The sequence below is a fragment of the Uloborus diversus genome, chromosome 9 (genome assembly GCF_026930045.1).
Source record: "Uloborus diversus isolate 005 chromosome 9, Udiv.v.3.1, whole genome shotgun sequence".
Taxonomy (NCBI): Eukaryota; Metazoa; Arthropoda; class Arachnida; order Araneae; family Uloboridae; genus Uloborus; species Uloborus diversus.
In genome coordinates this window covers 22,441,103-22,461,533 of record NC_072739.1, presented here as the reverse complement: position 1 = coordinate 22,461,533, position 20,431 = coordinate 22,441,103, and the positions used below count along the sequence as shown (strand labels likewise).

The 20,431-nt window shown below is 34.7% G+C and overlaps 1 protein-coding gene and 1 long non-coding RNA gene across 2 annotated transcripts in view; one reads left to right on the top strand and one right to left on the bottom strand.

Annotated features, from left to right (window-relative positions):
• LOC129230018 (uncharacterized) overlaps nucleotides 1-4,895 on the top strand; it is a 40,309-nt gene extending 35,414 nt beyond the window's left edge. Inside the window, exon 3 of the long non-coding RNA XR_008581141.1 lies at nucleotides 4,186-4,895. This is a non-coding gene — a long non-coding RNA (uncharacterized LOC129230018). The remainder of the gene's footprint in view (nucleotides 1-4,185) is intronic.
• Nucleotides 1-20,431, bottom strand: part of LOC129230017 (harmonin-like) — a 140,616-nt gene that overhangs the window by 22,032 nt on the left and 98,153 nt on the right. Inside the window, exons 2-9 of the mRNA XM_054864403.1 lie at nucleotides 17,561-17,697; nucleotides 8,302-8,375; nucleotides 6,877-6,985; nucleotides 6,610-6,634; nucleotides 5,586-5,658; nucleotides 3,236-3,324; nucleotides 1,207-1,351; nucleotides 214-359 (exon numbers count right to left, since the gene is read on the bottom strand). Of these exons, the coding sequence (XP_054720378.1) occupies nucleotides 214-359; nucleotides 1,207-1,351; nucleotides 3,236-3,324; nucleotides 5,586-5,658; nucleotides 6,610-6,634; nucleotides 6,877-6,985; nucleotides 8,302-8,375; nucleotides 17,561-17,697 (798 nt within the window). The remainder of the gene's footprint in view (nucleotides 1-213; nucleotides 360-1,206; nucleotides 1,352-3,235; nucleotides 3,325-5,585; nucleotides 5,659-6,609; nucleotides 6,635-6,876; nucleotides 6,986-8,301; nucleotides 8,376-17,560; nucleotides 17,698-20,431) is intronic.

Sequence of the window (20,431 nt, the reverse complement as noted above, 5' to 3'; positions counted from 1 at the left end):
TCAAATAAAAACAAAAAACATTTTATTCAAAACATGAATAAAAAATACAAATACACCCTCATAACATTTCCTTACATTCACCAATTTACTAAACTATCCTCATATCCGATAAGTCTAACTACCAATAACCATCCTGTTTTATAACCTTCTACCAAAGTTTATATCAGAAACAGCAAATGACGCATTTGCATTGAACTCATAGAAGTATTTTACCCATCACTGAGGCTTCTGGTGGTGGACAGTGAATCTTCATTCTTGTTGCTGTGAGTGGTGGATGTGTTGTCTAGAAACAAGCTGATCCCGGCTGCCTTCTTTACTGTGAGTCTGATGTCTTTAGAAGATTTCATCAGAGCTACAGCCTGGAAAATTTATTAAAAACAATTTAGAATAAAAATTTTCTACAAGGTCGTCTTCATCTATGCGAGTACGTTGATATGGTATAACCATAAGTATGTGGCATTATTAGTAAGACATTTTCCTCCTATACTATGCCGCTCTACTCTACCAAGGTGCACATAAGTGCAAGATGTAATGAACTAAAATGAAGTGTCATAAGACATACTAGTTGAATTTGTGGGCCCTGATGTTTTTGTTATTGAAGGATATTAGGCTTTATAGTTTATGGATAAAATATGGTACAAAATTATGAATTAGACAAATATGATGTATGGTATCGTCTAGCATGTTATTCCTATATAGCTTTGACTGAACATTGACAGCAAATAAAATTAAACATAATTGCCAAGACAAAAATAATCTGACCGCTGTACTTATAACAGAAAAGTACTTCTAATTTTGTAATGCAGTACTATTCTGCCATGGGAAGGTAAGTGCAATATCTGCAAATTTGACTTGCTTTTCCTTTTTGCATTTATTGTACTGTAGCTTTATTGTATAAGCTTACCTGTTTGGTTTCCGCTGAAAATCAAACATGAGAAAAATGTAAACATTAGCATATTGTCAGTATGAAATCCACAACGCTTTTACTCTAATATATCCAAAACTCATCTCTGCAGATACTGCGCTTTACCTCCTCACGGCAGTATTTATGTATTATTGTAATTTGGACTTTATAAACAAAGCAAACGTTTTAAGCAATTCTGAAAGCTGGGAAATTCAGATATCCGGAATCGCAATGATCCCAAGATAATCAGTTCCCTACTGTAATAATACTTGGACATTACAAAAAGAGTGAAGTATACATACGTCACTGAGCTTGAGGTCGTGGAAGCTGGTGCCATTCATGTCCAGGATCTGGTCTCCGACTTGTAGACCGGCCTGATCCGCAATGCCGCCCTCTTTCACGGTACACATGAAGATGCCTGGCATCTCGGGAGGTCCTTTGGCAATGCTGGAACGAGTTTCCATAAAACTTTTTAAGCTAATCAAGTTATAGTTCTCGTTCTGTTGGAGCATGCCAACAGTGTCTGTAACTTATCAGGAAAACTCATGATAGTTTAATAACGAAAAAAAATTAAATAGGTACCAAAGGAAAGAACATTGTAAAACATGTTTCTGAGGGCATAAATTATTTTTCCTTTTATCCCTGTCATTGAAACATGAAGTCTGTAACTCTGTCAAAATTTTAAGAAAAGTAGCCGAGTTTAGCAAATTTCAGTGAGTAATGGAAGACATACATGAAATACACCACCAGCTCAGTCATTTCCAGCCGAGGACTGCAGTTTCGTGCTTATTAGCACTCATCAGCCCGGCGCATAGGAAAGTGACTGAGCTGGAGATGGAAAACCTCTTTTTTTTTTCCATCTCCAGCTCAGTCACTTTCCTATGCCGGGCTGATGAGTGCTAATAAGCACGAAACTGCAGTCCTCGGCTGGAAATGACTGAGCTGGCGGTGTATTTCATGTATTTCTGCTTTAGCCATGGCTAATTGGGCAGTAATTTACTGAATAATGGAAGACATGTTTCGCACAATTTGTAGATGGTTACAGAAGGTGAAATTCTGTGATCAATTACTTGCAGAATGTTTAAATTTGGCCCTTTTCTTAAAATTTTGCAGACTTTAAGCCCTTAAAAGTTCCTTTCAGAGAGATTGAGTTGCCAAAGTATGATTTTGCTTTTGTGTGTTCTAAGAGTCATTAACCTTCTTGATATATTACAGGCTTCAGACCAAGAAAAAAAAACTAAATTTTAAATCTGAGAGTTGCACAAGTAACTGAGGCAAAAAGTAGGATTTAAAAACACAAAAAGAATTGTGTTTCTTTTTTTCAAAGCAATTAATTTCATAACTGTTCATGTTGTCTCTGGATCTCTCGCTGTTGTCTGTACTAGCTGTAGAGAAATCTTACTAAGTGCAATCCATTGGACGTAAAAACGATTAATTACTTTATCTCTTAGAATTGTACAACTTTGACTGGATGTTCCATACATTCTCCAAACACACACTAATTCAATTTACACTCCAACCTTGATATAAGGTCTATATAACCTTATATAAGTGGAGTAACCTTATAACCGATTCATACGGAAACGTCAATAAATAAGGATATACATAAATAGTATATTCTTTGCAAAATTTAATGCATCTAAAATATCAGTAATTAAATTACAATTTTTTATTAAGTCGAACCAAATGAAACTAACGGAATCAATAAGAAATTATAATATTTTCATTTTTAAATATAAATTCAGAATAAAGTTGCGCACAAATATTTTCAAGCAAACTATGATGTACAACTTACCTTAGTTAAAATAATCCTTAATAATGCAGGACTGTCAAAGTTTTTCTTTAGTTTTTTGTGCAATGTTTTCTAAATTATAATTTTCTTTGAAATTTCTTCAACCCTCCCATGGCTAGTAAAAAAAGTCTTCTGACATGTCTCTGAACGCTTCTGTTTGTGTGACCGCTTATCTTTTTAGTATTACTGGCATTATACTCATACTGTACTACATTCTTAGCACTTTATTCGTTAATAGCAGCAATGACTTTTCACCGATACATGATCATGCACAAAGGAAAATGCTTGAAATTAAATGTCAAATCTGTGTAGCGCTGAACCACCCAAGGAAAGTCAGAAAGTAGTGGCGATATAAGCAGTTACAGTATTGAAGACCTGGTATGTCTGATAATCCATAACAAAGAATTCCTTTTGAATGATAGAGGACTGAAGAAAAACGACCTTATATGCTGGTGACCTTATATTGAGGTCATACTTTTTTTTTTTGCCATTAATTGCTTTTACTTTGAAACATGCGAACAAAAACAAGCAAAACTTACCTGCACCCTAGGCTAGAATTTCCAGGGACATTTATTTCAATTTTCACTATAATGCTATTTTCCAAAGAAGTCCCATTCACATGTGAATGCTGTTGACAAAGATAGAAAATATTATTATGGATATTATTTTTAAGTTGTTAGAAGAAATAAATGATACTAAAACCTAACACACACATGTCTTTACTAACACTTCATTCAATTTAAAAAAAATAGTAAAATAAATAAAACTTTTGATAATAATATTGTATTAACAAGAGATTGTCTAACAGTCTTTTTTTTTAAATGGGAGTTCCTTTTAATGTTTAGTTTCTTTTCCATATCCATAAAATATATATATATATATATATATATATATATATATATATATATATATATATATATATATATATATATATATATATATATATATATATATATATATATATATATATATATATATATATTTTTTTTTTTTTTTTTTTTTTTTTTCTATGTGTTTAAGAGTATTTACTTACTTATTCCAGTTGTCCAACCTTTAATCAAATGCCATTCAAAATTTTCTAATAAATTTAGTTTTGGAACAAAAAAAATCTTATTGCTATATACATCTGTGCAAATCTATTCCTGTTTCACCTGATTAACATTTTTCTATCACTGGTGCATTTACCATGTTGTAATTGTGAGGTGGTCCCCCAATTCCATAGGGCCCCCAAAAGGGATGCATAAATACACTTGTTTAAAAGTTTTGCATAGTTCTGTGATAGACAAAGAGGGTCCCCAAACCTGTAAATCCACCACATATCTCTACTGCATTTAGTTGTCTGGATTGTCACTAATATCTTCAACTATATTCTGCTCTTTCTTTCACTTTCAATGTTTACTTAATTTATTTTAAGATGAAATTATTAAATTAGAATATTTTGTTGTGACACTTTTTCAAAATTTAATTTTTCCTTTTTTTTATGTTTTAGAAGTTAAGACACATCAATATGATGGAGACCACCTTAAGTAAAAGAGAATTGGCTGGTAAAAAGTCTATTATGCCGTAAAGCTCTGGCAGCCTAGCTTAAAGAAACCTGCCTATATTATAAGATATAATCTATTACAGAAGTTTTACTGATCTATATGATGGAAATTTTTCAATGTTCAATAGAATTAATTGGACTCAAGTACACCATACAGCTCTGGCAGCCTAGCTTAAAGAAACTGTCTATATTATAAGATAAGATCTATTTTAGAAGTTGAACGCATCTAGTTAATAGCTGCTAATTGGATTACAAGATACAACCTATTACAGAAGTTGTTGCATCCATATGATGGACATCTCATTAAGTTCATTGCAACTAATTGGGCACAATTACACGCCATACAGCTGTGGCAGCCTAGCTTAAAGAAACTTGCCTATGTTATGAGATACGATCTATTTCAGAAGTTGGACAGATCTATATGATGGAAATTTTTCAAAATGGAATTAATTGGACACAAGTACACCATACAGATCTGGAAGACTAAAAAAAAAAATTTTTTTAATCCTTTTTTATAGAAACAATGGCTATTCATGTGAAGTAAATGAACAATTTCAAAACTGAGGCAACATTACAGAGAGAAATAATATCTTTGGAAGCAGTAATTATTATTATTATTGTTTTCAATTTATGAGTGTCACGCCACACCTGACTCCATTTTGATAATCTGAAGTCTAACAAAAGAAGCAATTTTTTTTTTTTTTTTTTTGTCAAAAAGGCTAAAACTGCTACAACGAGGTACCTCCCAAAGAAACCATCCAAAAACAGGAAGAGAAGAAAACTGAGGTGCTTCGCTTTTAGAACTATTGTATATTTTATTGACCTATTTCATATACTCTCCAAAAGGAAAAAAAAAGAAGCTATAACAACTTCAAATATTAGATTAATAAATATTTTATTAAATGTAACTAGTATATCTCTTATTACTCCTACATTATGTTACACTGTTAATTAAACATGTAAAATTTTTAATTTGGTCCCTACCTTTCATAAAGTTTCACAAATTACTTTTTAATCAGCTTTTATGTGAAATATAAGTAAAATGATATACCAATTCCACTAAATCAGTAGATACAAGTTTTTTTCCCCTTTGGATATAGCCTGCAGTTTTTAGATTTTGTAGGTTATTTACCTCCAAATTGCACCAGTGCATTAAAAACAATCCAACTTTTTGAGTTATGACAATTGGTTGTCACATTGCCACATCTGGTTCTCCTGCTATAGAAATTGTGACTACTAGTCGGTTTTTTAAGATGGTTCTTTGGGTGGGGAAGGGAGGACAACCACTGGTGAACCAAATGCATATTTAGTAGAATGAATTAAGTAGAACAAATCATGATACTCACAGCTACTTGATCTGAACAAATGAGAGAGGGTGGAGGTTCGACAATCTTCCATGTCACAGGATCTTTATCACGTCTATATTTGGAAGAAAACAAATATTGAGTTTAGTGAAAAGAATAACAAAAACAATTCTTGTCTAATAAGTACAGTGAAACCCAGATTTCACGTCCCCCCGAATCTACATTTCCCATGCAATTAACGTTTTAACGATTTTTTCATTGGGCCCCGTCATCAGTTTTGCTGTATGTGTTTCCCCGTATTCACATTTTTTTTTAACCCAATCCCTTGAGAAACCGTAAAATCAGAGTTTCACTGTACTTGCATTAAAATGCATTGATATCAGATCTTTATGCATAATTGAAGTGCTTGGGGCAGAAATGTGACAAGCCACAAGGAGTGACTTTTCAATCAAAATTTTTGTTTCTCATAACTAAAATTGAAATAAACATCACAACGGATTATGTAATTTGGAGAAAAACATATCTGGTTTTAGTATTGCAGAATATAGAACGTGTAGTACCTTTGAAAAATTCTTTGGAAATTGACCAACTGAAAATGTAAATCATGTGGCATATCATTCTTGCCCCGAACCCTTCAATTGATTTATTTAGGCCATTCCCTTTAAGGATCATAAGACACATATGTCCCATATGTTCAAATTTTATTTCATAAGTAACCGAATGCATATAATTAATAAATTATATTTTCCCCATGCTTTTGAGACATGAGAATCATAATATTATTAAAATAATACTAATTATTATTATCATTGTTTAAAAAATGCACTAATTTCATTTTGGCAACATCTTAAACAGGACAATGATTTTTGAAGACACTGGGCATGGGTGTTTATTTGCTGTCAAAAAGGTGACTGCCCCTAAATATTTCAATGGCGCAGTCTGCGCCATGAGCCCCCCCCCCCCCCTTTTAGGTAGGCACCCTTGAATAAGGTAAAATTAAACTTATTTTCTTTTGGTGTTTAATTACAAGTATGAAAACTATGAGTTTATTGAAACTTTTACTTACTCTTTAACTGGAAGAATTCCAACTCCTATATAATAAAAAAAAGGAAAAAAACATAAGTGAACTAAATATTAATGAAAATATGTGAATTCATTACATTTTTGCATACCACATTGTAGTAGATGATTATAAAAGAAATTTGGATATTGCAAAATACTTTTTGCTCTATGTAAAATGTAAGTTAAAAAACATTGAATTTTACATACAATTTTTATATTATTATGTAACAATTAAGCTTTAGCTCCTTATTTCAAAACTATTTGAACTCACTTTTAATTTTCAGAACTATTCCAGGGCAGGTTTTCAATAGACTAAGAACTTCCATGTGGATGGCCCGATGGATGCTGAAGCCATTTATTCGAACAATCTGATCCCCTACCTGCAAAACAAAAGACTAAGACATCAGTAGATTTAGGTGGATTCAAAATCCTGATGAGTTTGTTGTTAAAGCTGCTGGGGGTCGGACCAAATCTTTGGTTTTCCTTTGGGAAGAAAAAGGGAGCTGCGGAATCATGGTCCAATCTTTTGCTAAAAATAGTTGAGATATACTTTTGATGGAGTGCTAGTTGCTTCTAGATCCCCCAGCGTAAAGGACCTCGAAACGTCGAAGGGTACATCTAGCATGAGCCAATCATTTTGGGAGTAACTATTCAAAATATTATAACAAACTTTCTTTGTATGTTTTTCCTAATGGTCACCTATCAAACAGAACCGGATTATTGATTTTTCCAATAAACCACCGCCTCTATCCATCTTCAAATTTTAGTACCAAGTTTGAATTTAAAAGTAACAGAAATAGGACGATTTTTTTTTAAATTTAAGATGACGTTAATACCAAGAAGTTCTTTATGTGTAATTTACTGTTTTGAAGAAAAAGATAACTAAAAAATTGATATCTTTCATGGCATTGCGATGAGCAGCATGGGATTTCGGGACTCTTTCCCAGAAACGTTTCGAAATTAAAGCCATTAATTATACATTTTCTCAGCCCCCCTCTAAAATTACAATTTAAAACAAAACTTTCATGAATCTAGCTTTCTTTTACTACTTTGTAAACAGAAGAAATGGTAAACGTTTTTTTCCCCTTTAAATTAAAGGCTTGAAACATAAATTTTCTTAGCCCGCCTTAAAATTACAATTTAAAACAAAACTATCACGAATCTAACTTTTTTTACTACTTTGTGAACAGAAGAAGTAAAAGCCCCCTCCCCCCTTTATATTAAAGCCTTGAAACAAATTTTCTTGCCCCCCCCCCTCTAAAATTGCGGTGTCTATGACGTCAACTGTCGCTGTTCTAAAAGCCATTCAGTCCTGAGACATGTAGTATTATCTGAAAAATTCCAGACCGCTTGACGTTGGGATGCAAGTAGTTATTCGTTTTAATTGCTGTATATGTTTATTTCAATTATTTTAAGCTGCTTCAATTTCCTAAGTTCGGAATAGAATCCTGATTGTTACAGCAAGTCAACTTCAACTTTAAAAGACCATTTTGACCACATTTTAAAGCATTAGATGGCATGAACATACCACTCCGAAATACTTCCTGTAGCTTATGAAAGGTAGTCGTCCTTTCGATGACAAAAGTTGGATTATTTCGGTGCTCATTGTATCATTACTCATTCTAAACATGATTTTTGTGTAAACAAGATGTTTTTCTAGTAGATGAAACAAATATTGCTTTATTAAAATACTCACCCTTAAACCTTGTTTTTGAGCAATGGATCCAGGAACTATTTCTGAGACGAATACTCCAGTACCATGTTCCCAACCTAGAAAAGAAGGAAACACTTGAAATATTCAACAAATTTTATAACTTTTTTTGTTTTTTAAGTGCTTATTGTCAGTAACATATTTCAATTCATATCATTTATTTATTTTTTTTAACTTGAGATTCAAGTCTGCACATTGCTGAATTTCTACTAAGACAAAGGACAACATAGGACCATCGTACTCCAAAATGCCTAAATGAGGATATTCTTTCATTCATTGCAATTAATCATCTGATTCAAGTCATATTCAGTACACTCGGGGGGGGGGGGGAGGGTTCAAAATTTTACCCATGTAATCTGTTATAAGTGACACTGAGGTTTGTAAAATAAATAAAACAAATTTGTTATCTTAGTTTTTCCAACCTTATTACCTTTATATGATGAATACTGAAGCATTCAACTAGGCGGTAACTTCGCCTGTCTAGAATTCGGCATTTCCTGCGCTTTCCAGATATTCGAGTTTTTACTGCATTAAAATTAAGGGGATACTCTTTATCAAGAACAGTTAATTTTAGCATTAATAAGTTTTCAAAAAAATATGTAAAAATCCCACGTTTATCAATTTGGGTTTGAAACAAGGAGGTTACTTTTGGGGATTTAACAGTTTATATCCTGAACTTATTATAATTATTTTGCATACTTCCAATTGCAAAAATGGTCAAAATAAGATGCATAGTTAATATATGAAAACTTTGAAGCAAAAAAAAAACTGAAAATATATAAAAATCTTAATTCTTTATATGGTCCCAAAGTCCCCTACATTTCATCAAAAGCATGAAAAAACAATTCGAACGCAAAACGTTTGATACATACAACCAATATTCACACTGAAAATAGCAGAGCGTTTTGTGGCTTACAAGAGAAAATCTGAGTTTTGATACCTTCTCCCGCACCCTCTAATGAAATAAATATTTCCGAATTTCAACAAAACACACAAACTCCCTGAAAAGATTTTTCAGTGATTAGAATTTCGAAAAAATCTCTACAGTAAAACGATCACGATTGCAAAAACGAAACTTTTTCATACCCGAGCCTGAAAAGGCAGTTCTGGGCACATGTAGGATAAAGTCACTAGCAAACAGACAAGGGTCCAGTAATACACACTCATGAGTTTGGATTTAAATAATATGCCTTTTAGGTGGGTAAAACTGATATTGCTGTGTCCCATGAATACGTTGCAACCATTCAGCGTTATCAGAGTGAATTTTTCGAGCCAGTTGGTATTTACAAGGCAGTGGTGGAAAGTTATGAACAGCTACCATGTGGTTCAGCTGGTGTTTCATGTTCATTTGAACTTAATAAGTCTTTAGTTCTAAACATAAGGAACTTTTGCACTTTTTGAGGAGAAAAAGAGAATTTGTCTATTACTCATCCTTTCCTCATTCTGTTTGTTACTGGGTGTTATCAAAACTTTCGGCGTCTGTTACTGGGGGGTCGGAGCTTTTTTTTTTTTTCAAATTGAGCAAATGAAAATAGAAACAACTAATTCAGAGGATCCAGAAGCAGCCAAACGTTAGATGCAATGTTGTTGCATGAGAGAAAAATAGTTTAAAAAGTCTAAATACATTAAAAGGCTTAAAAATTGAGTTAACCTGAGAGCGATGTCTTAAGCATGTCTTTGACTGGTGGCGTTTCCCTATATTTAATTAACTTACTTTTTAAATTAGCATTTCCCGAAAAATGCGGCAAAGCGTTTCTGATTTTTCGATGAATTTCTTAAATCTTTACCTGCTACAAAGAATGTTTATCAGCACTAGTAAGAGGAAACAAACTTATAAAAGTTTTATTAAACCTTACAGTAGTAGTTTTTTTAACTTCAAAAAAGCCGTAAAATAGTAATCTTAATTTACAAATTTTGGATTCTGACGGATGTCCGAACGCCGAATTTCGGGTGCTATACAAGTACAAGTCTAAAATAAGGTATCCCTAACTATATTTTAAAATCAATTCACGCTCAAATTTTTTTCGTTAAATTTGTTCATACGAAGTCTCCCGAATTTAGCACATATAAGTGTCCCTAGTTTTCAACTTTCAATGTTGGGCGGCTGTGCATGTGTTTACGACAGGTTCAACACAAGATGAATTCCTAAAATCACGAAATGTTTGCACATAACATTATAGGGTGTTGTGTTTAGGAAGGGGGTGACAAGACAAGTTTACCCGCACCGTGCATTAGACGCCAGTCCTAGGAATGCCATTGGTTTGGTTTCCCTGCATTGACACCTCTTCGACAGAGAAACGACTTTTACAGAATTTGTATAGAATTATCATGCGGCATAACGCAATGATCTTTAAAATCTGACGCAATTATCTTTAAAAAATAATTGTGTATTAATGGTGAATGCTTATTGCTGTTTTTAATTAAAGATTATTTATCAATTAAAATCAATTTAATATGTTATATTGATCTTTAAACTTTATGTTTTTCATTCTACACACAAAAGAAAATAAATTTGTTGCAGTAGTGAGTAATATTTATAACTAAAACTATAACAGAAGTTGTTACTAGACGTTAAATCCCGGTTATCACAAATTTGCCATTTCAACTGCGCTTGCGCACGGACTTAGCTTTCTGGGCTTTCTGTTTTAAGATTTCATGTTGCTTGTGCTTTCTGGGCTTTCTGTTTTAAGATTTCATGTTGCTTGTTTATATTTAGGCTGAGCTAGAATCCCACGAATGCGATTAGAATATCTTCACAGCGATTTCGGGATACATTATAGTACTTCAAAAATGATTGGAATATGAGTACATCCGTCTTTTGCGGATATTTTACGTTAGGCGTAAACAGCTTAGTATTATACATTTGTATTTAGGTTGAGGGTTCGGCTTTGTATTAGAAGTGATACTGCAATTCGAGTACGCTCTTCAAAGGTTAAAAATTTGACCCTGAAAAGGGCCTTTCTTTGATAGAAAAATCAGACTCCGAATCCATTTATAATTAAGACGCAAAACTGAATCTTTACCGAGGCGTAAAAACTAAATCAAAGAAAGCTTTGTAGTTTCTAATCTTTATCTGTTGTCATCTCATATTTATTAACAAGTTTAAAATGTTTTTAATTAGTTTGAGCAAGAGTTTTGAAATCAGCAAAGTCCGCGCGCAAGCGCAGTTGAAATGGCAAATTTGTGATAACCGGGATTTAACGTCGAGTGAAGTTGTTTGCGTAATGCGGTCCAACGTGCCCGCGAATCGGATCAACGTGCCCCGCGCACGTGACACGTTGATCCACTTTACAAGGTTCCGTTAAAAAATTATTTTAAAAAAAAATTAATCAATTTAACATTTTCAAAAAAATCTGAGATGATGAGAAATATTTGGCGAAACTTATTGTAGAAAATCGAGCTGCTCATTCAATGTTTTGATGAGATAAAAGTTATAAGTAGAAAAGCGGATCAACATGCCCCATCTCCCCCTAATAGTACAGCTGTGACTTTACCATTTTGTTAAAACTAAATTTGTGTAAATATTCTTATTACAAAAATCTTTACACGATGCCTGTTTATTTAAGTATCATATTTTATCCACCATCTGGGCATTTGTCATTGTTGCAACAACCCACCAATTTTATGTATGAACCAGGGGGCTACCGCCCCCCAGCTCGCCATCCCTCACCAACCCCCGTGAACTGCAAGCACTTCCATTCGAACCGACCTCGCCCGCTAAACTACATTACAAATATGGGTTCAACAGTATATACTCAAAATACATGAGTACCCCCTCCCCTCAAATGCAAGAGGATCCCCCCCCCCCTAATGTGAACAAAGAGCCTGTAAAATCATTCCCACTCCTCCCGCAAAAAATTTCAATGGCGCAGTCTGCCCCATACCCCCCCCCTCCCCGTGAGCACCCCTGAATAACCACAATATATTCTGGACGCTTTTTTTCTTTTTTTGTGTCCCTTCTGATCTTTCCAGAATGAAGCAATTGTGTTGCCCGAAATTTGGCGATTATGAAAAAATGTCAAGCATCAAAGTATATTTATTCAATAAATTTGTACGGCAATGCTACTCCAGTATTATTTTAATCTGTTGCTGACTATTTGCAACTGCAATAAACTATAGGGGGCGCCGCAGCCACTGTCTAATGGCGGATGAAAAAGGTAAAACAAACACACACCGTAACTTATAACTTGCTTTGACGCTTAGTGAATGACAGTAATTTTTTATCGTGTTTGTGGGAAGCTTTTTTCCTATTCTTCTGAAATTACATTACACCATAAACTGTCTGAAGCCTGTAATTTACCCCAAAGAAAACACGTGGTATGGAAGGTTTTACCTTTTTCTGTAGTATCGCAGCAAAGTAGTTGCAATTTAATAGAAATCACAGCAAGGTAGCGTATTCGAGCTCTGGAGTTGCGAATAGCATTTGATCTATTTCACTGATTATTTCTTGAAATTTTAAATGCCGATTTAGATAGTGAAATTCAGTCCAACGACTTTTCTACGTCACTGCGTTTAAAAGATTTCATTGGCTGCTGCGGCGCCGCCACGCCGCCGGCATTAGATTTTTATTAATATTAATACGTAAGAGAGAGGATGGACAAAGGGACTAGGTATAAAAGAACACGGAAGAAAGTCTTGAAAACAGAATAAAAAAGAAAAAACATTTAATAGCTCTTTAAACTTCATTTTTTGGAATTTTCGAGAGTTTTTCTGAAGCATTTTTTCATTTCTTTTTTTTTTTATATATTTTGCTCGAAATGTTGCTGAAAAATGCAAATTTTTCAACCTTAAAATCAACACCCAGCGAAGGTTATCTCGTCTTTTTTACTTTTCGAAAATCGTCTTTGAATATTTTCCCCATTTCTGTTATGTAATACTTCATTTTATGAGTAATTTCGTCTCGGCATCAAATAATCCTACGAACGAGTTTTAGGCATGAAAGAGGAAATTTCCATTTCCTGCCAGCTGCGCAAACAGTTTTAACAGAATGCCATTTGTGAAATATGGATATTTTTTTTATATGTGGGATTGTTCTGGATTAGTTTTTGTTAGTTTTGAATCATACTGCGAAGTTTTCTTTAACTACTGCAATCGACTTCCTGGTAGAAGATATTTGAATGAGAAAATTTGCAAAAAGAAATTTTCTTTTCTAAGTGATCAGTAAAACTTGATTGTTGATATTAACACAAAGCCCTTAGTGACTATTAATCTCGAAAGTTTTCAATTTTCGGAGAAAAAATATGTATATTGTTCTCCAGTCTTTTTTTCTTGAACAATGGAAAACAACCCGTAAAAAAGCAGTCGAAAACTTTGTACTATGGAATAAAGTAAAACGACACAGCGTGTATAAAGTACAAGTCTACATTGGTGGTGGACGATACATCACCTTCGGCTGAAGGATCGAAGGAAGTGACGTAACGAGCTTTCCACCAGAGAAGTATCCCTACGCGAGCGGGAAATAGGGCTGTCACAATGAATGTGTCAAAAATGGACGATAATGTTCAATGTTGGGAGAAATTTGTTTCTCAAATGCGAATCTCCTTATTTTGGATATGTTTCATCTTATGAACAACTAAATGGGGAGCGGGGCACGAAATGAGGGGGGCGACGCGACGTAAGGCGTAGAACCTTTGTGTCTTTTGAAGTACTCGTAGATAAAAATTCTGAGAACATATACCTGTTTAGAATCGAACAAAAGTCACTTCTCCTTTGTTTAGTTCCTCTAAATTTCTTGGAATATAGCCCCTGCGTGGGCTTCTTGGGGAAATGGGGAATCTAGCATTAAATTTTGCTGCTTATTTTAAATTCAAATGCATTCAAAATTATTACTTGAGACTATACAATTAAATAAATTTTTCATCTCTAAATTCTATTTTTTAGAAGATCTGCGTATTAATTTGTCAAATTTCCTTTGACACCCCCCCCCCCCCGAAAATGAAAATCTTGCTACGCCATTGATTGGACCCCCTCCGAAATAAAATCCTGGCTACGCACTGCATACAATTCTTTACTGCTGCTTGACTCATAAAATATGACACTATGAAATACAAAGGGTAAGAAAGCTCCATATGTAAAGAGAGTGCAGGGCGAAATGTATTACTATGCACTTATTTCTGAATACTTAGTTGCGAGTTTTAAAGATAGTAAAATGTAACATCTATTTTTATGCTGTACACATTGAGGGAAGGGAGTCTTGACAAGCCTATGCTTTACACATTTTTTAAAAAAACAATAGTTAAACTCTTTAATTGCAAGTTGATTTTTTTTTTTACATTATGCAATGAATTTTTGAAATAAACAAAAATCATTTTTCTGCTATGAATGGGGCAAACCTAACCTGGTTACTTTTTAATGGTGTGATCTGCTTGATAGCTCTGCAATGCCAATCACTTCTTCAGAACATAGGAAAATGTAAATTTACCTTGTCACCTTGTCTAATAATCGCATAAATTCTGAATTTGAATTAAAGCACAGTGTTTTACTGTTTAGACACAAACTTGCTATGAAAATATAGTAGGCATGTGTTGAAATTTTCGGAACACCCTTGCCAATCAATGCCAGGAAATAAAAACTACCCGAAAATAAAATATTTTGGAGTTAAATGCAATGCCTTCAGTGCAAAGAAATTAAGTTACTCGCCAGAAATGGCTATTTTCTCCGATTAAATGAAACTAATTAAATGATCCCATAAAAAAATATAAAAAAAGAAGTGATAAATTTCCACTTTTTTATGGAGATACACAAATTTACTATCAAAAATAAATGTTTCAATGCAAGTCATATATTATTCTTTCTTTATGAACCACAATTTTCAGAACAAATTTTACACTTGCTCATTTTTTAAAAAGTATAAGTTATGTTAACTATTTTACTTTGCCCCACATTCCCCCATATTGCGAAATAACACTTCCTCATTCTTCAGGAGTTAATACTTAAAAAAATTTAATATTGTTTCTTTAAAAATTCAAAATAAAAAACTAATGAAAACACATTTAAAAATTAAGAACGGTAATTTTTATTATTGTTATTTTATTTATTTATATTTTGTACATTACAAATAAAAATTAAGATATTACTTTATATCATTAAAAATAAAGTATGTTCTTTTATCCCAATCAAAAAACGACTGAAAATACTTTTGGAAAATATAGAACAGAAAATATATTTTTTACACTTGTATGTTAATCACGCCCGTCATTTCTAATGCTCTCGTAAATTTTCTCGGATCCGGCTGGGGGGGGGGGGATAATAAAATAGTTCAATAATCATGCTCTTTTCCGTTTGTTATACCAATTCCTGTTGTTAAGACAGCGAAATACGGATAACAACTTCTGCCGCAAACATAGGAGGAAAAAAAGGCGGAGCTAAAATGACGTCACTTCCTTAGATCCTTCAGCCGAAGGAGACGTACCGTCCACCTACATTGGTGGGCTTTTGACTAAGACATATCTTAAAATACACCACCAGCTCAGTTATTCCATCCGAGGACTGCAGTTTCGTGCTTTTTTGCACTCATCAGCCCGGAACAGGAATCACATGAGCAGGAGGCGTAAAACCTCTTAAGGGAGCCAAGAGAGCCAAACAAACTGGTAGCTAATGCAGAATTAGCAAACACGGTGAACCGCACCATTGCTGTGGTCGTTCATCTTGTTTGCTAATTCTGCATTAGCTACCAGTTTGTTTGGCTCTCTTGGCTCCCTTAAGAGGTTTTACTCCTCCAGCTCATGTGCTTCCTATTCCGGGCTGATGAGTGCTAAAAAGCACGAAACTGCAGTCCTCGGATGGAATAAGTGAGCTGGTGGTGTATATAAGTATTTCTGCCTTAGCTCTAACTTTAGGGCGGTAACTTACTGCAAGATAAGACATATCTTGACTGGGATTCGATCCGGTAACTGATGAGTTCGAAGCTTAGCACTGTCGATTGACCCACTGTGATGATTGTCAGTGAGATTGCGCTGTGCGGCAATATTAGTATGTGTACGAAAACAGTGTTACAAAAAACTGGTGTCTAAACCTTAGACGTGTAAATTGACTGATGTTTGACTGCTTCAGTTAATAAATCAAACGGATAAGAATTCACTTGTTCACATTTAAAACAAGTATGGTATGAAAATTGGGTTCTTAAAACGAAAAATATTTCCCAAGGAGCAATTATTTATTTTCAGAAATTAGTTTCTTTGCTGGAAATGTGTTTTACTCAACTGTTCATCCGTTATTTTCACGACACAGCAACCGGTAGCTGCGTTCACAACACTTATCTACCCCTTAAATCCCCGCTCCGACTCCGTAAAAAAACGATTGAAAAATTCCCCGTGTACATGTAGAAAGAGGTTTCCCATTGTACCAAAGAAAGCGGTTTTTACCCAGCAGCCTTAGCGGCTATACCCAGCAAGTAGACGAACTTGATTTGCGTAATGCATTTTGGGTAAAAACTCCGCTTTGGCTCCAGAAGGAAGCAGGAGGAGAAAAATTCCACATATACCCCGCAAATAACCGGAAGGCGGTGAAAAGCAGGTTTTTTCCGGGGTCGAAAGTGTCCACGGAAACAGCCTTACTGACTATAGTAAATTGCATGCATATGTACTTAAAACAAGTCTGGATCTAAAGCACTCTTGGAACCAGAATGGAGGATAGGTCGGCCTGTCCTCTAAAGGGATTCAAGGACGAATCACTGGTTCATAGAGTTCGTCAACTTGACAGGCAATGCGTGTCCTTATCGTCACATTGCAGTTTTTTTTTTTTTTTTGAGCAATCACATTGCTTATTGTTCTCATTTGACTGTTTTGATGTCCTATGATTTTATTTCCCCCCTCCTCCGCCTCTCTCTGCAGCACCACCGTCGACCGGACCCTCCCGATGCTGCTTCTCTAGCGAAAACCGTCTCCAGGTGACGTCCATATCCTACACACACACACTTATGCCTACACACAGACACAAACACACACGCATACACACACACACATGCATGCACACATATACAAACACACGTATATATACACACATACAATCCTACACACAGACACAAATACACACGCATACATACACACACACTCGTGATTGCGAAAAACATATTTTGAATTCAAGACGTCAAAATTCAAATTAATTAATTTTTCTTTCTATCTTTCTTTCTTCATTATAACACACGATTTGTGTGGTTTCCTGGTAAGTAAGAAAGCTTTTTCATTTTACGCTCTCTAGTTCATGCTGCAATTTAACAACCATGTTGATTAATAAAAACAATTACCTCCTCTTATAGAGAAGCCGAGGGGAGCGCTGCCTCTCCTCCTCAAGGTGATCACCTTGATGATGCTTGCGGCGTACTGTTCCATCGTTGAGTAGTCTCGTCTGTTGTAGCCATTTTGAGCAGGGTTGGCGACGAAACTGCAGAAGAAAATGGAATTATTAATGAGGGAAGGATGGGGAAACATTATATTAAGTAGATCGAATGGGTCATAAATGGTTTTTATCTTTTGCCTGGAACCAAACTGAGCAACATAATAAAATAACACATTTCATTCACATATAAGTATTGCGCTTGGCGACAGCAATCGCGAATAAGTTGATGTGCCCATTATAAATCTTGAAATTCTTTTTTAATTAATGACACATACACACACACATAATATTTATATATACGTATATCATATTTTCCGGACCTTCCTTCCTGCTAATAGAAAGAGCTTTAGAGGCTGATCTTCCCCCTGACGACATGTCAGTCCCTTGTCGAGCCCGCTTAATGGAATAGGCAATTTGCCAGGAAAAATTATTCTAATAAGCGGTATATTCCATTATCCGGGATAAAAATAACACACATAAACGGTATAGTACATTGGAATTTTATTACATTAAGCGGGATATTCTATTATCCGATATTCCATTAAGCGGGCTCGATTGTATTTCATTTTGTTTCTTTCCAAGTTCTGTTTTTTGTAATTTTTCATTTTCTATTTCTTGTTTATCTTGAACATATGTTTTTTTTTAAATCATATTATGATTGGCAATATATCTAAGAACCTAGGACTCTGTGGGGTTTCCTCGCTGCGCGCCTGCGATGTGCAGAAACGAAAACACCTACACAGAGTACGGGGGCAAATCAAAAAGTCTTTGTGCCTATTTTTTATTTGCCAAAAAAAGATACCTGCAGGTATTTACAAATTTGCTTAGTTAACTATGTCACTTACACTGTTTCTCCACATAGTCACCACACCGGTTCAGACATTTGTCCCATCGCGGGACTAAGTTAGAGATCCCCCTGTAGCAGAACTCTTCTGGCTGCCTGTGGAACCATGCACCGTCGGTCCGCGTTCTTGGCTTCTTTGTCACATGTGAATCTCTGTTCTGCCAGAAACTTCTTCAGTAGGGTGAAAATCACTAGTACAAGGTCTGAACTGTAGGCGCATTTCCTTGTGAATTGCTATGGGCTTTTTGTCCCTTGCTCTGTACAAAACGAATAACACTTCGCTGCGCATAAACTGTTGGACGTTTGAAGAACAACCGTCATCTTAAATGACTGATAGCAGCTCCGCTCTTCCGAGCAAAAAGCAGATACGGCTGGTACGGTTCAAGGAACTGTCACTGTTGGGAATGTATATGTTTGCTTTGTATTCACAGCCATATTTTGGCTTTAAAAAAAATAGGCGCAAAGACTTTTTGATTTGCCTTCGTACTAAGAAATAAAGCAAAACGTAAATGTGTGTAGCCCGTTCTAGGCAGCCACAAAGAAACCATGTTAACTTACGTTGCCTGTCCCTTTGGTATTTACATGGCAGGATTATCATTATGATTTAAAACCAAGGGTTTTGGGGGACAGACTCCCCAGTGGGGCTTAGCAACCCTTCTGGTGCCCCTAGTGTTCAATGGCAAATTTAACGAACTCGAAGTCTGCTTCGCACAACAATAAATTGTCAATTTTATGTGTCAAGTTCAGCGCCCAGGTTTCAAATTCCGGGCGTCAAAATGAAATACGTATATGTAGCAAAATACAGTTAACAAAAATAAATCTAAATAATGTGACAAATGTTACTAACATATGCTACTAACAAAATTACTACTAATGTCTGTGTCTACCTATTTCTAACGCTGTTGAGCCTTAACTGCTGGGGCACACGGAACTGTTTCAAAGTACTGCTATTCGTGCGAATTTAAAAAAGTGTTTACAGATTGGGTGTTATTGACATTAATGACTTAATGCGTGCGAACCAACATTCTTTTCAACAACTCCAGAGTACATATCCTACTAACAAAATTATTACTAATGTCTGTGTCTACTTATTTCTGACGCTGTTGGGCTGAAGCCTTAACTGCTGGACCACATGGAACTGTTTCAAAGTACTGCTATTGGTTCGAATTTCAAAAAAAAAAAAAAAAAAAATGTTTACAGATTGGGTGTTATTGACATTAATGACTTAATGCATGCGAGCCAACATTCCTTTCTACAACTTTAGAGTACAGGAAATTATCAAGCACTTATAGTTATTAAGCTACTAAAAAAATAAGTAAATAAAAGAAAGTTCGCCTTTTAGAACGTTCATTCCTTTATAAATGAATTTTAAATAGAACAGAGAAGCATATATATATAATCTCAAAATCGCCACCGACACTTAAAGAACAATTATCAGGATCATTACTGCAAGATTATATAGAGCAACTATACGCTTCGTCAATTTTCACACTTTCGTCGGCTGCTTAGACAAAAGAAAGACACGGTGTGGGAGCGACAGTTTCCAAAGTAAAAAGGAAAAAAAGACAATACATAAAAGTTTTGCGGCTAGTGACAAGGATGTAAAAATTCCAGTTTAAGAAAGTTTATTGTACTTTAAAATCGTTTAAAAAGCAATGCTTTCCGTTTTACGCGTCTGAAAGTGTTTCCTGGTATGAACTGATGTATGAAATAGATCACAATTTGAGGTGTCAAATTTGGTGTACTTAAGATCGGGCAGCAAAACATTGATTTAGTTTTCCTCCTTTTTTTTGAAATTTATCCAAGGACTCTGCACCATTTTCCGATATTACCACGGATGTTTACATCTATTTCGTTAACAATGTTGCTTATTGAGATTTTTACATTCTTTTCAAATTTAAATTTGCTGAAGTATATTTTTCAAATTGGAAGATT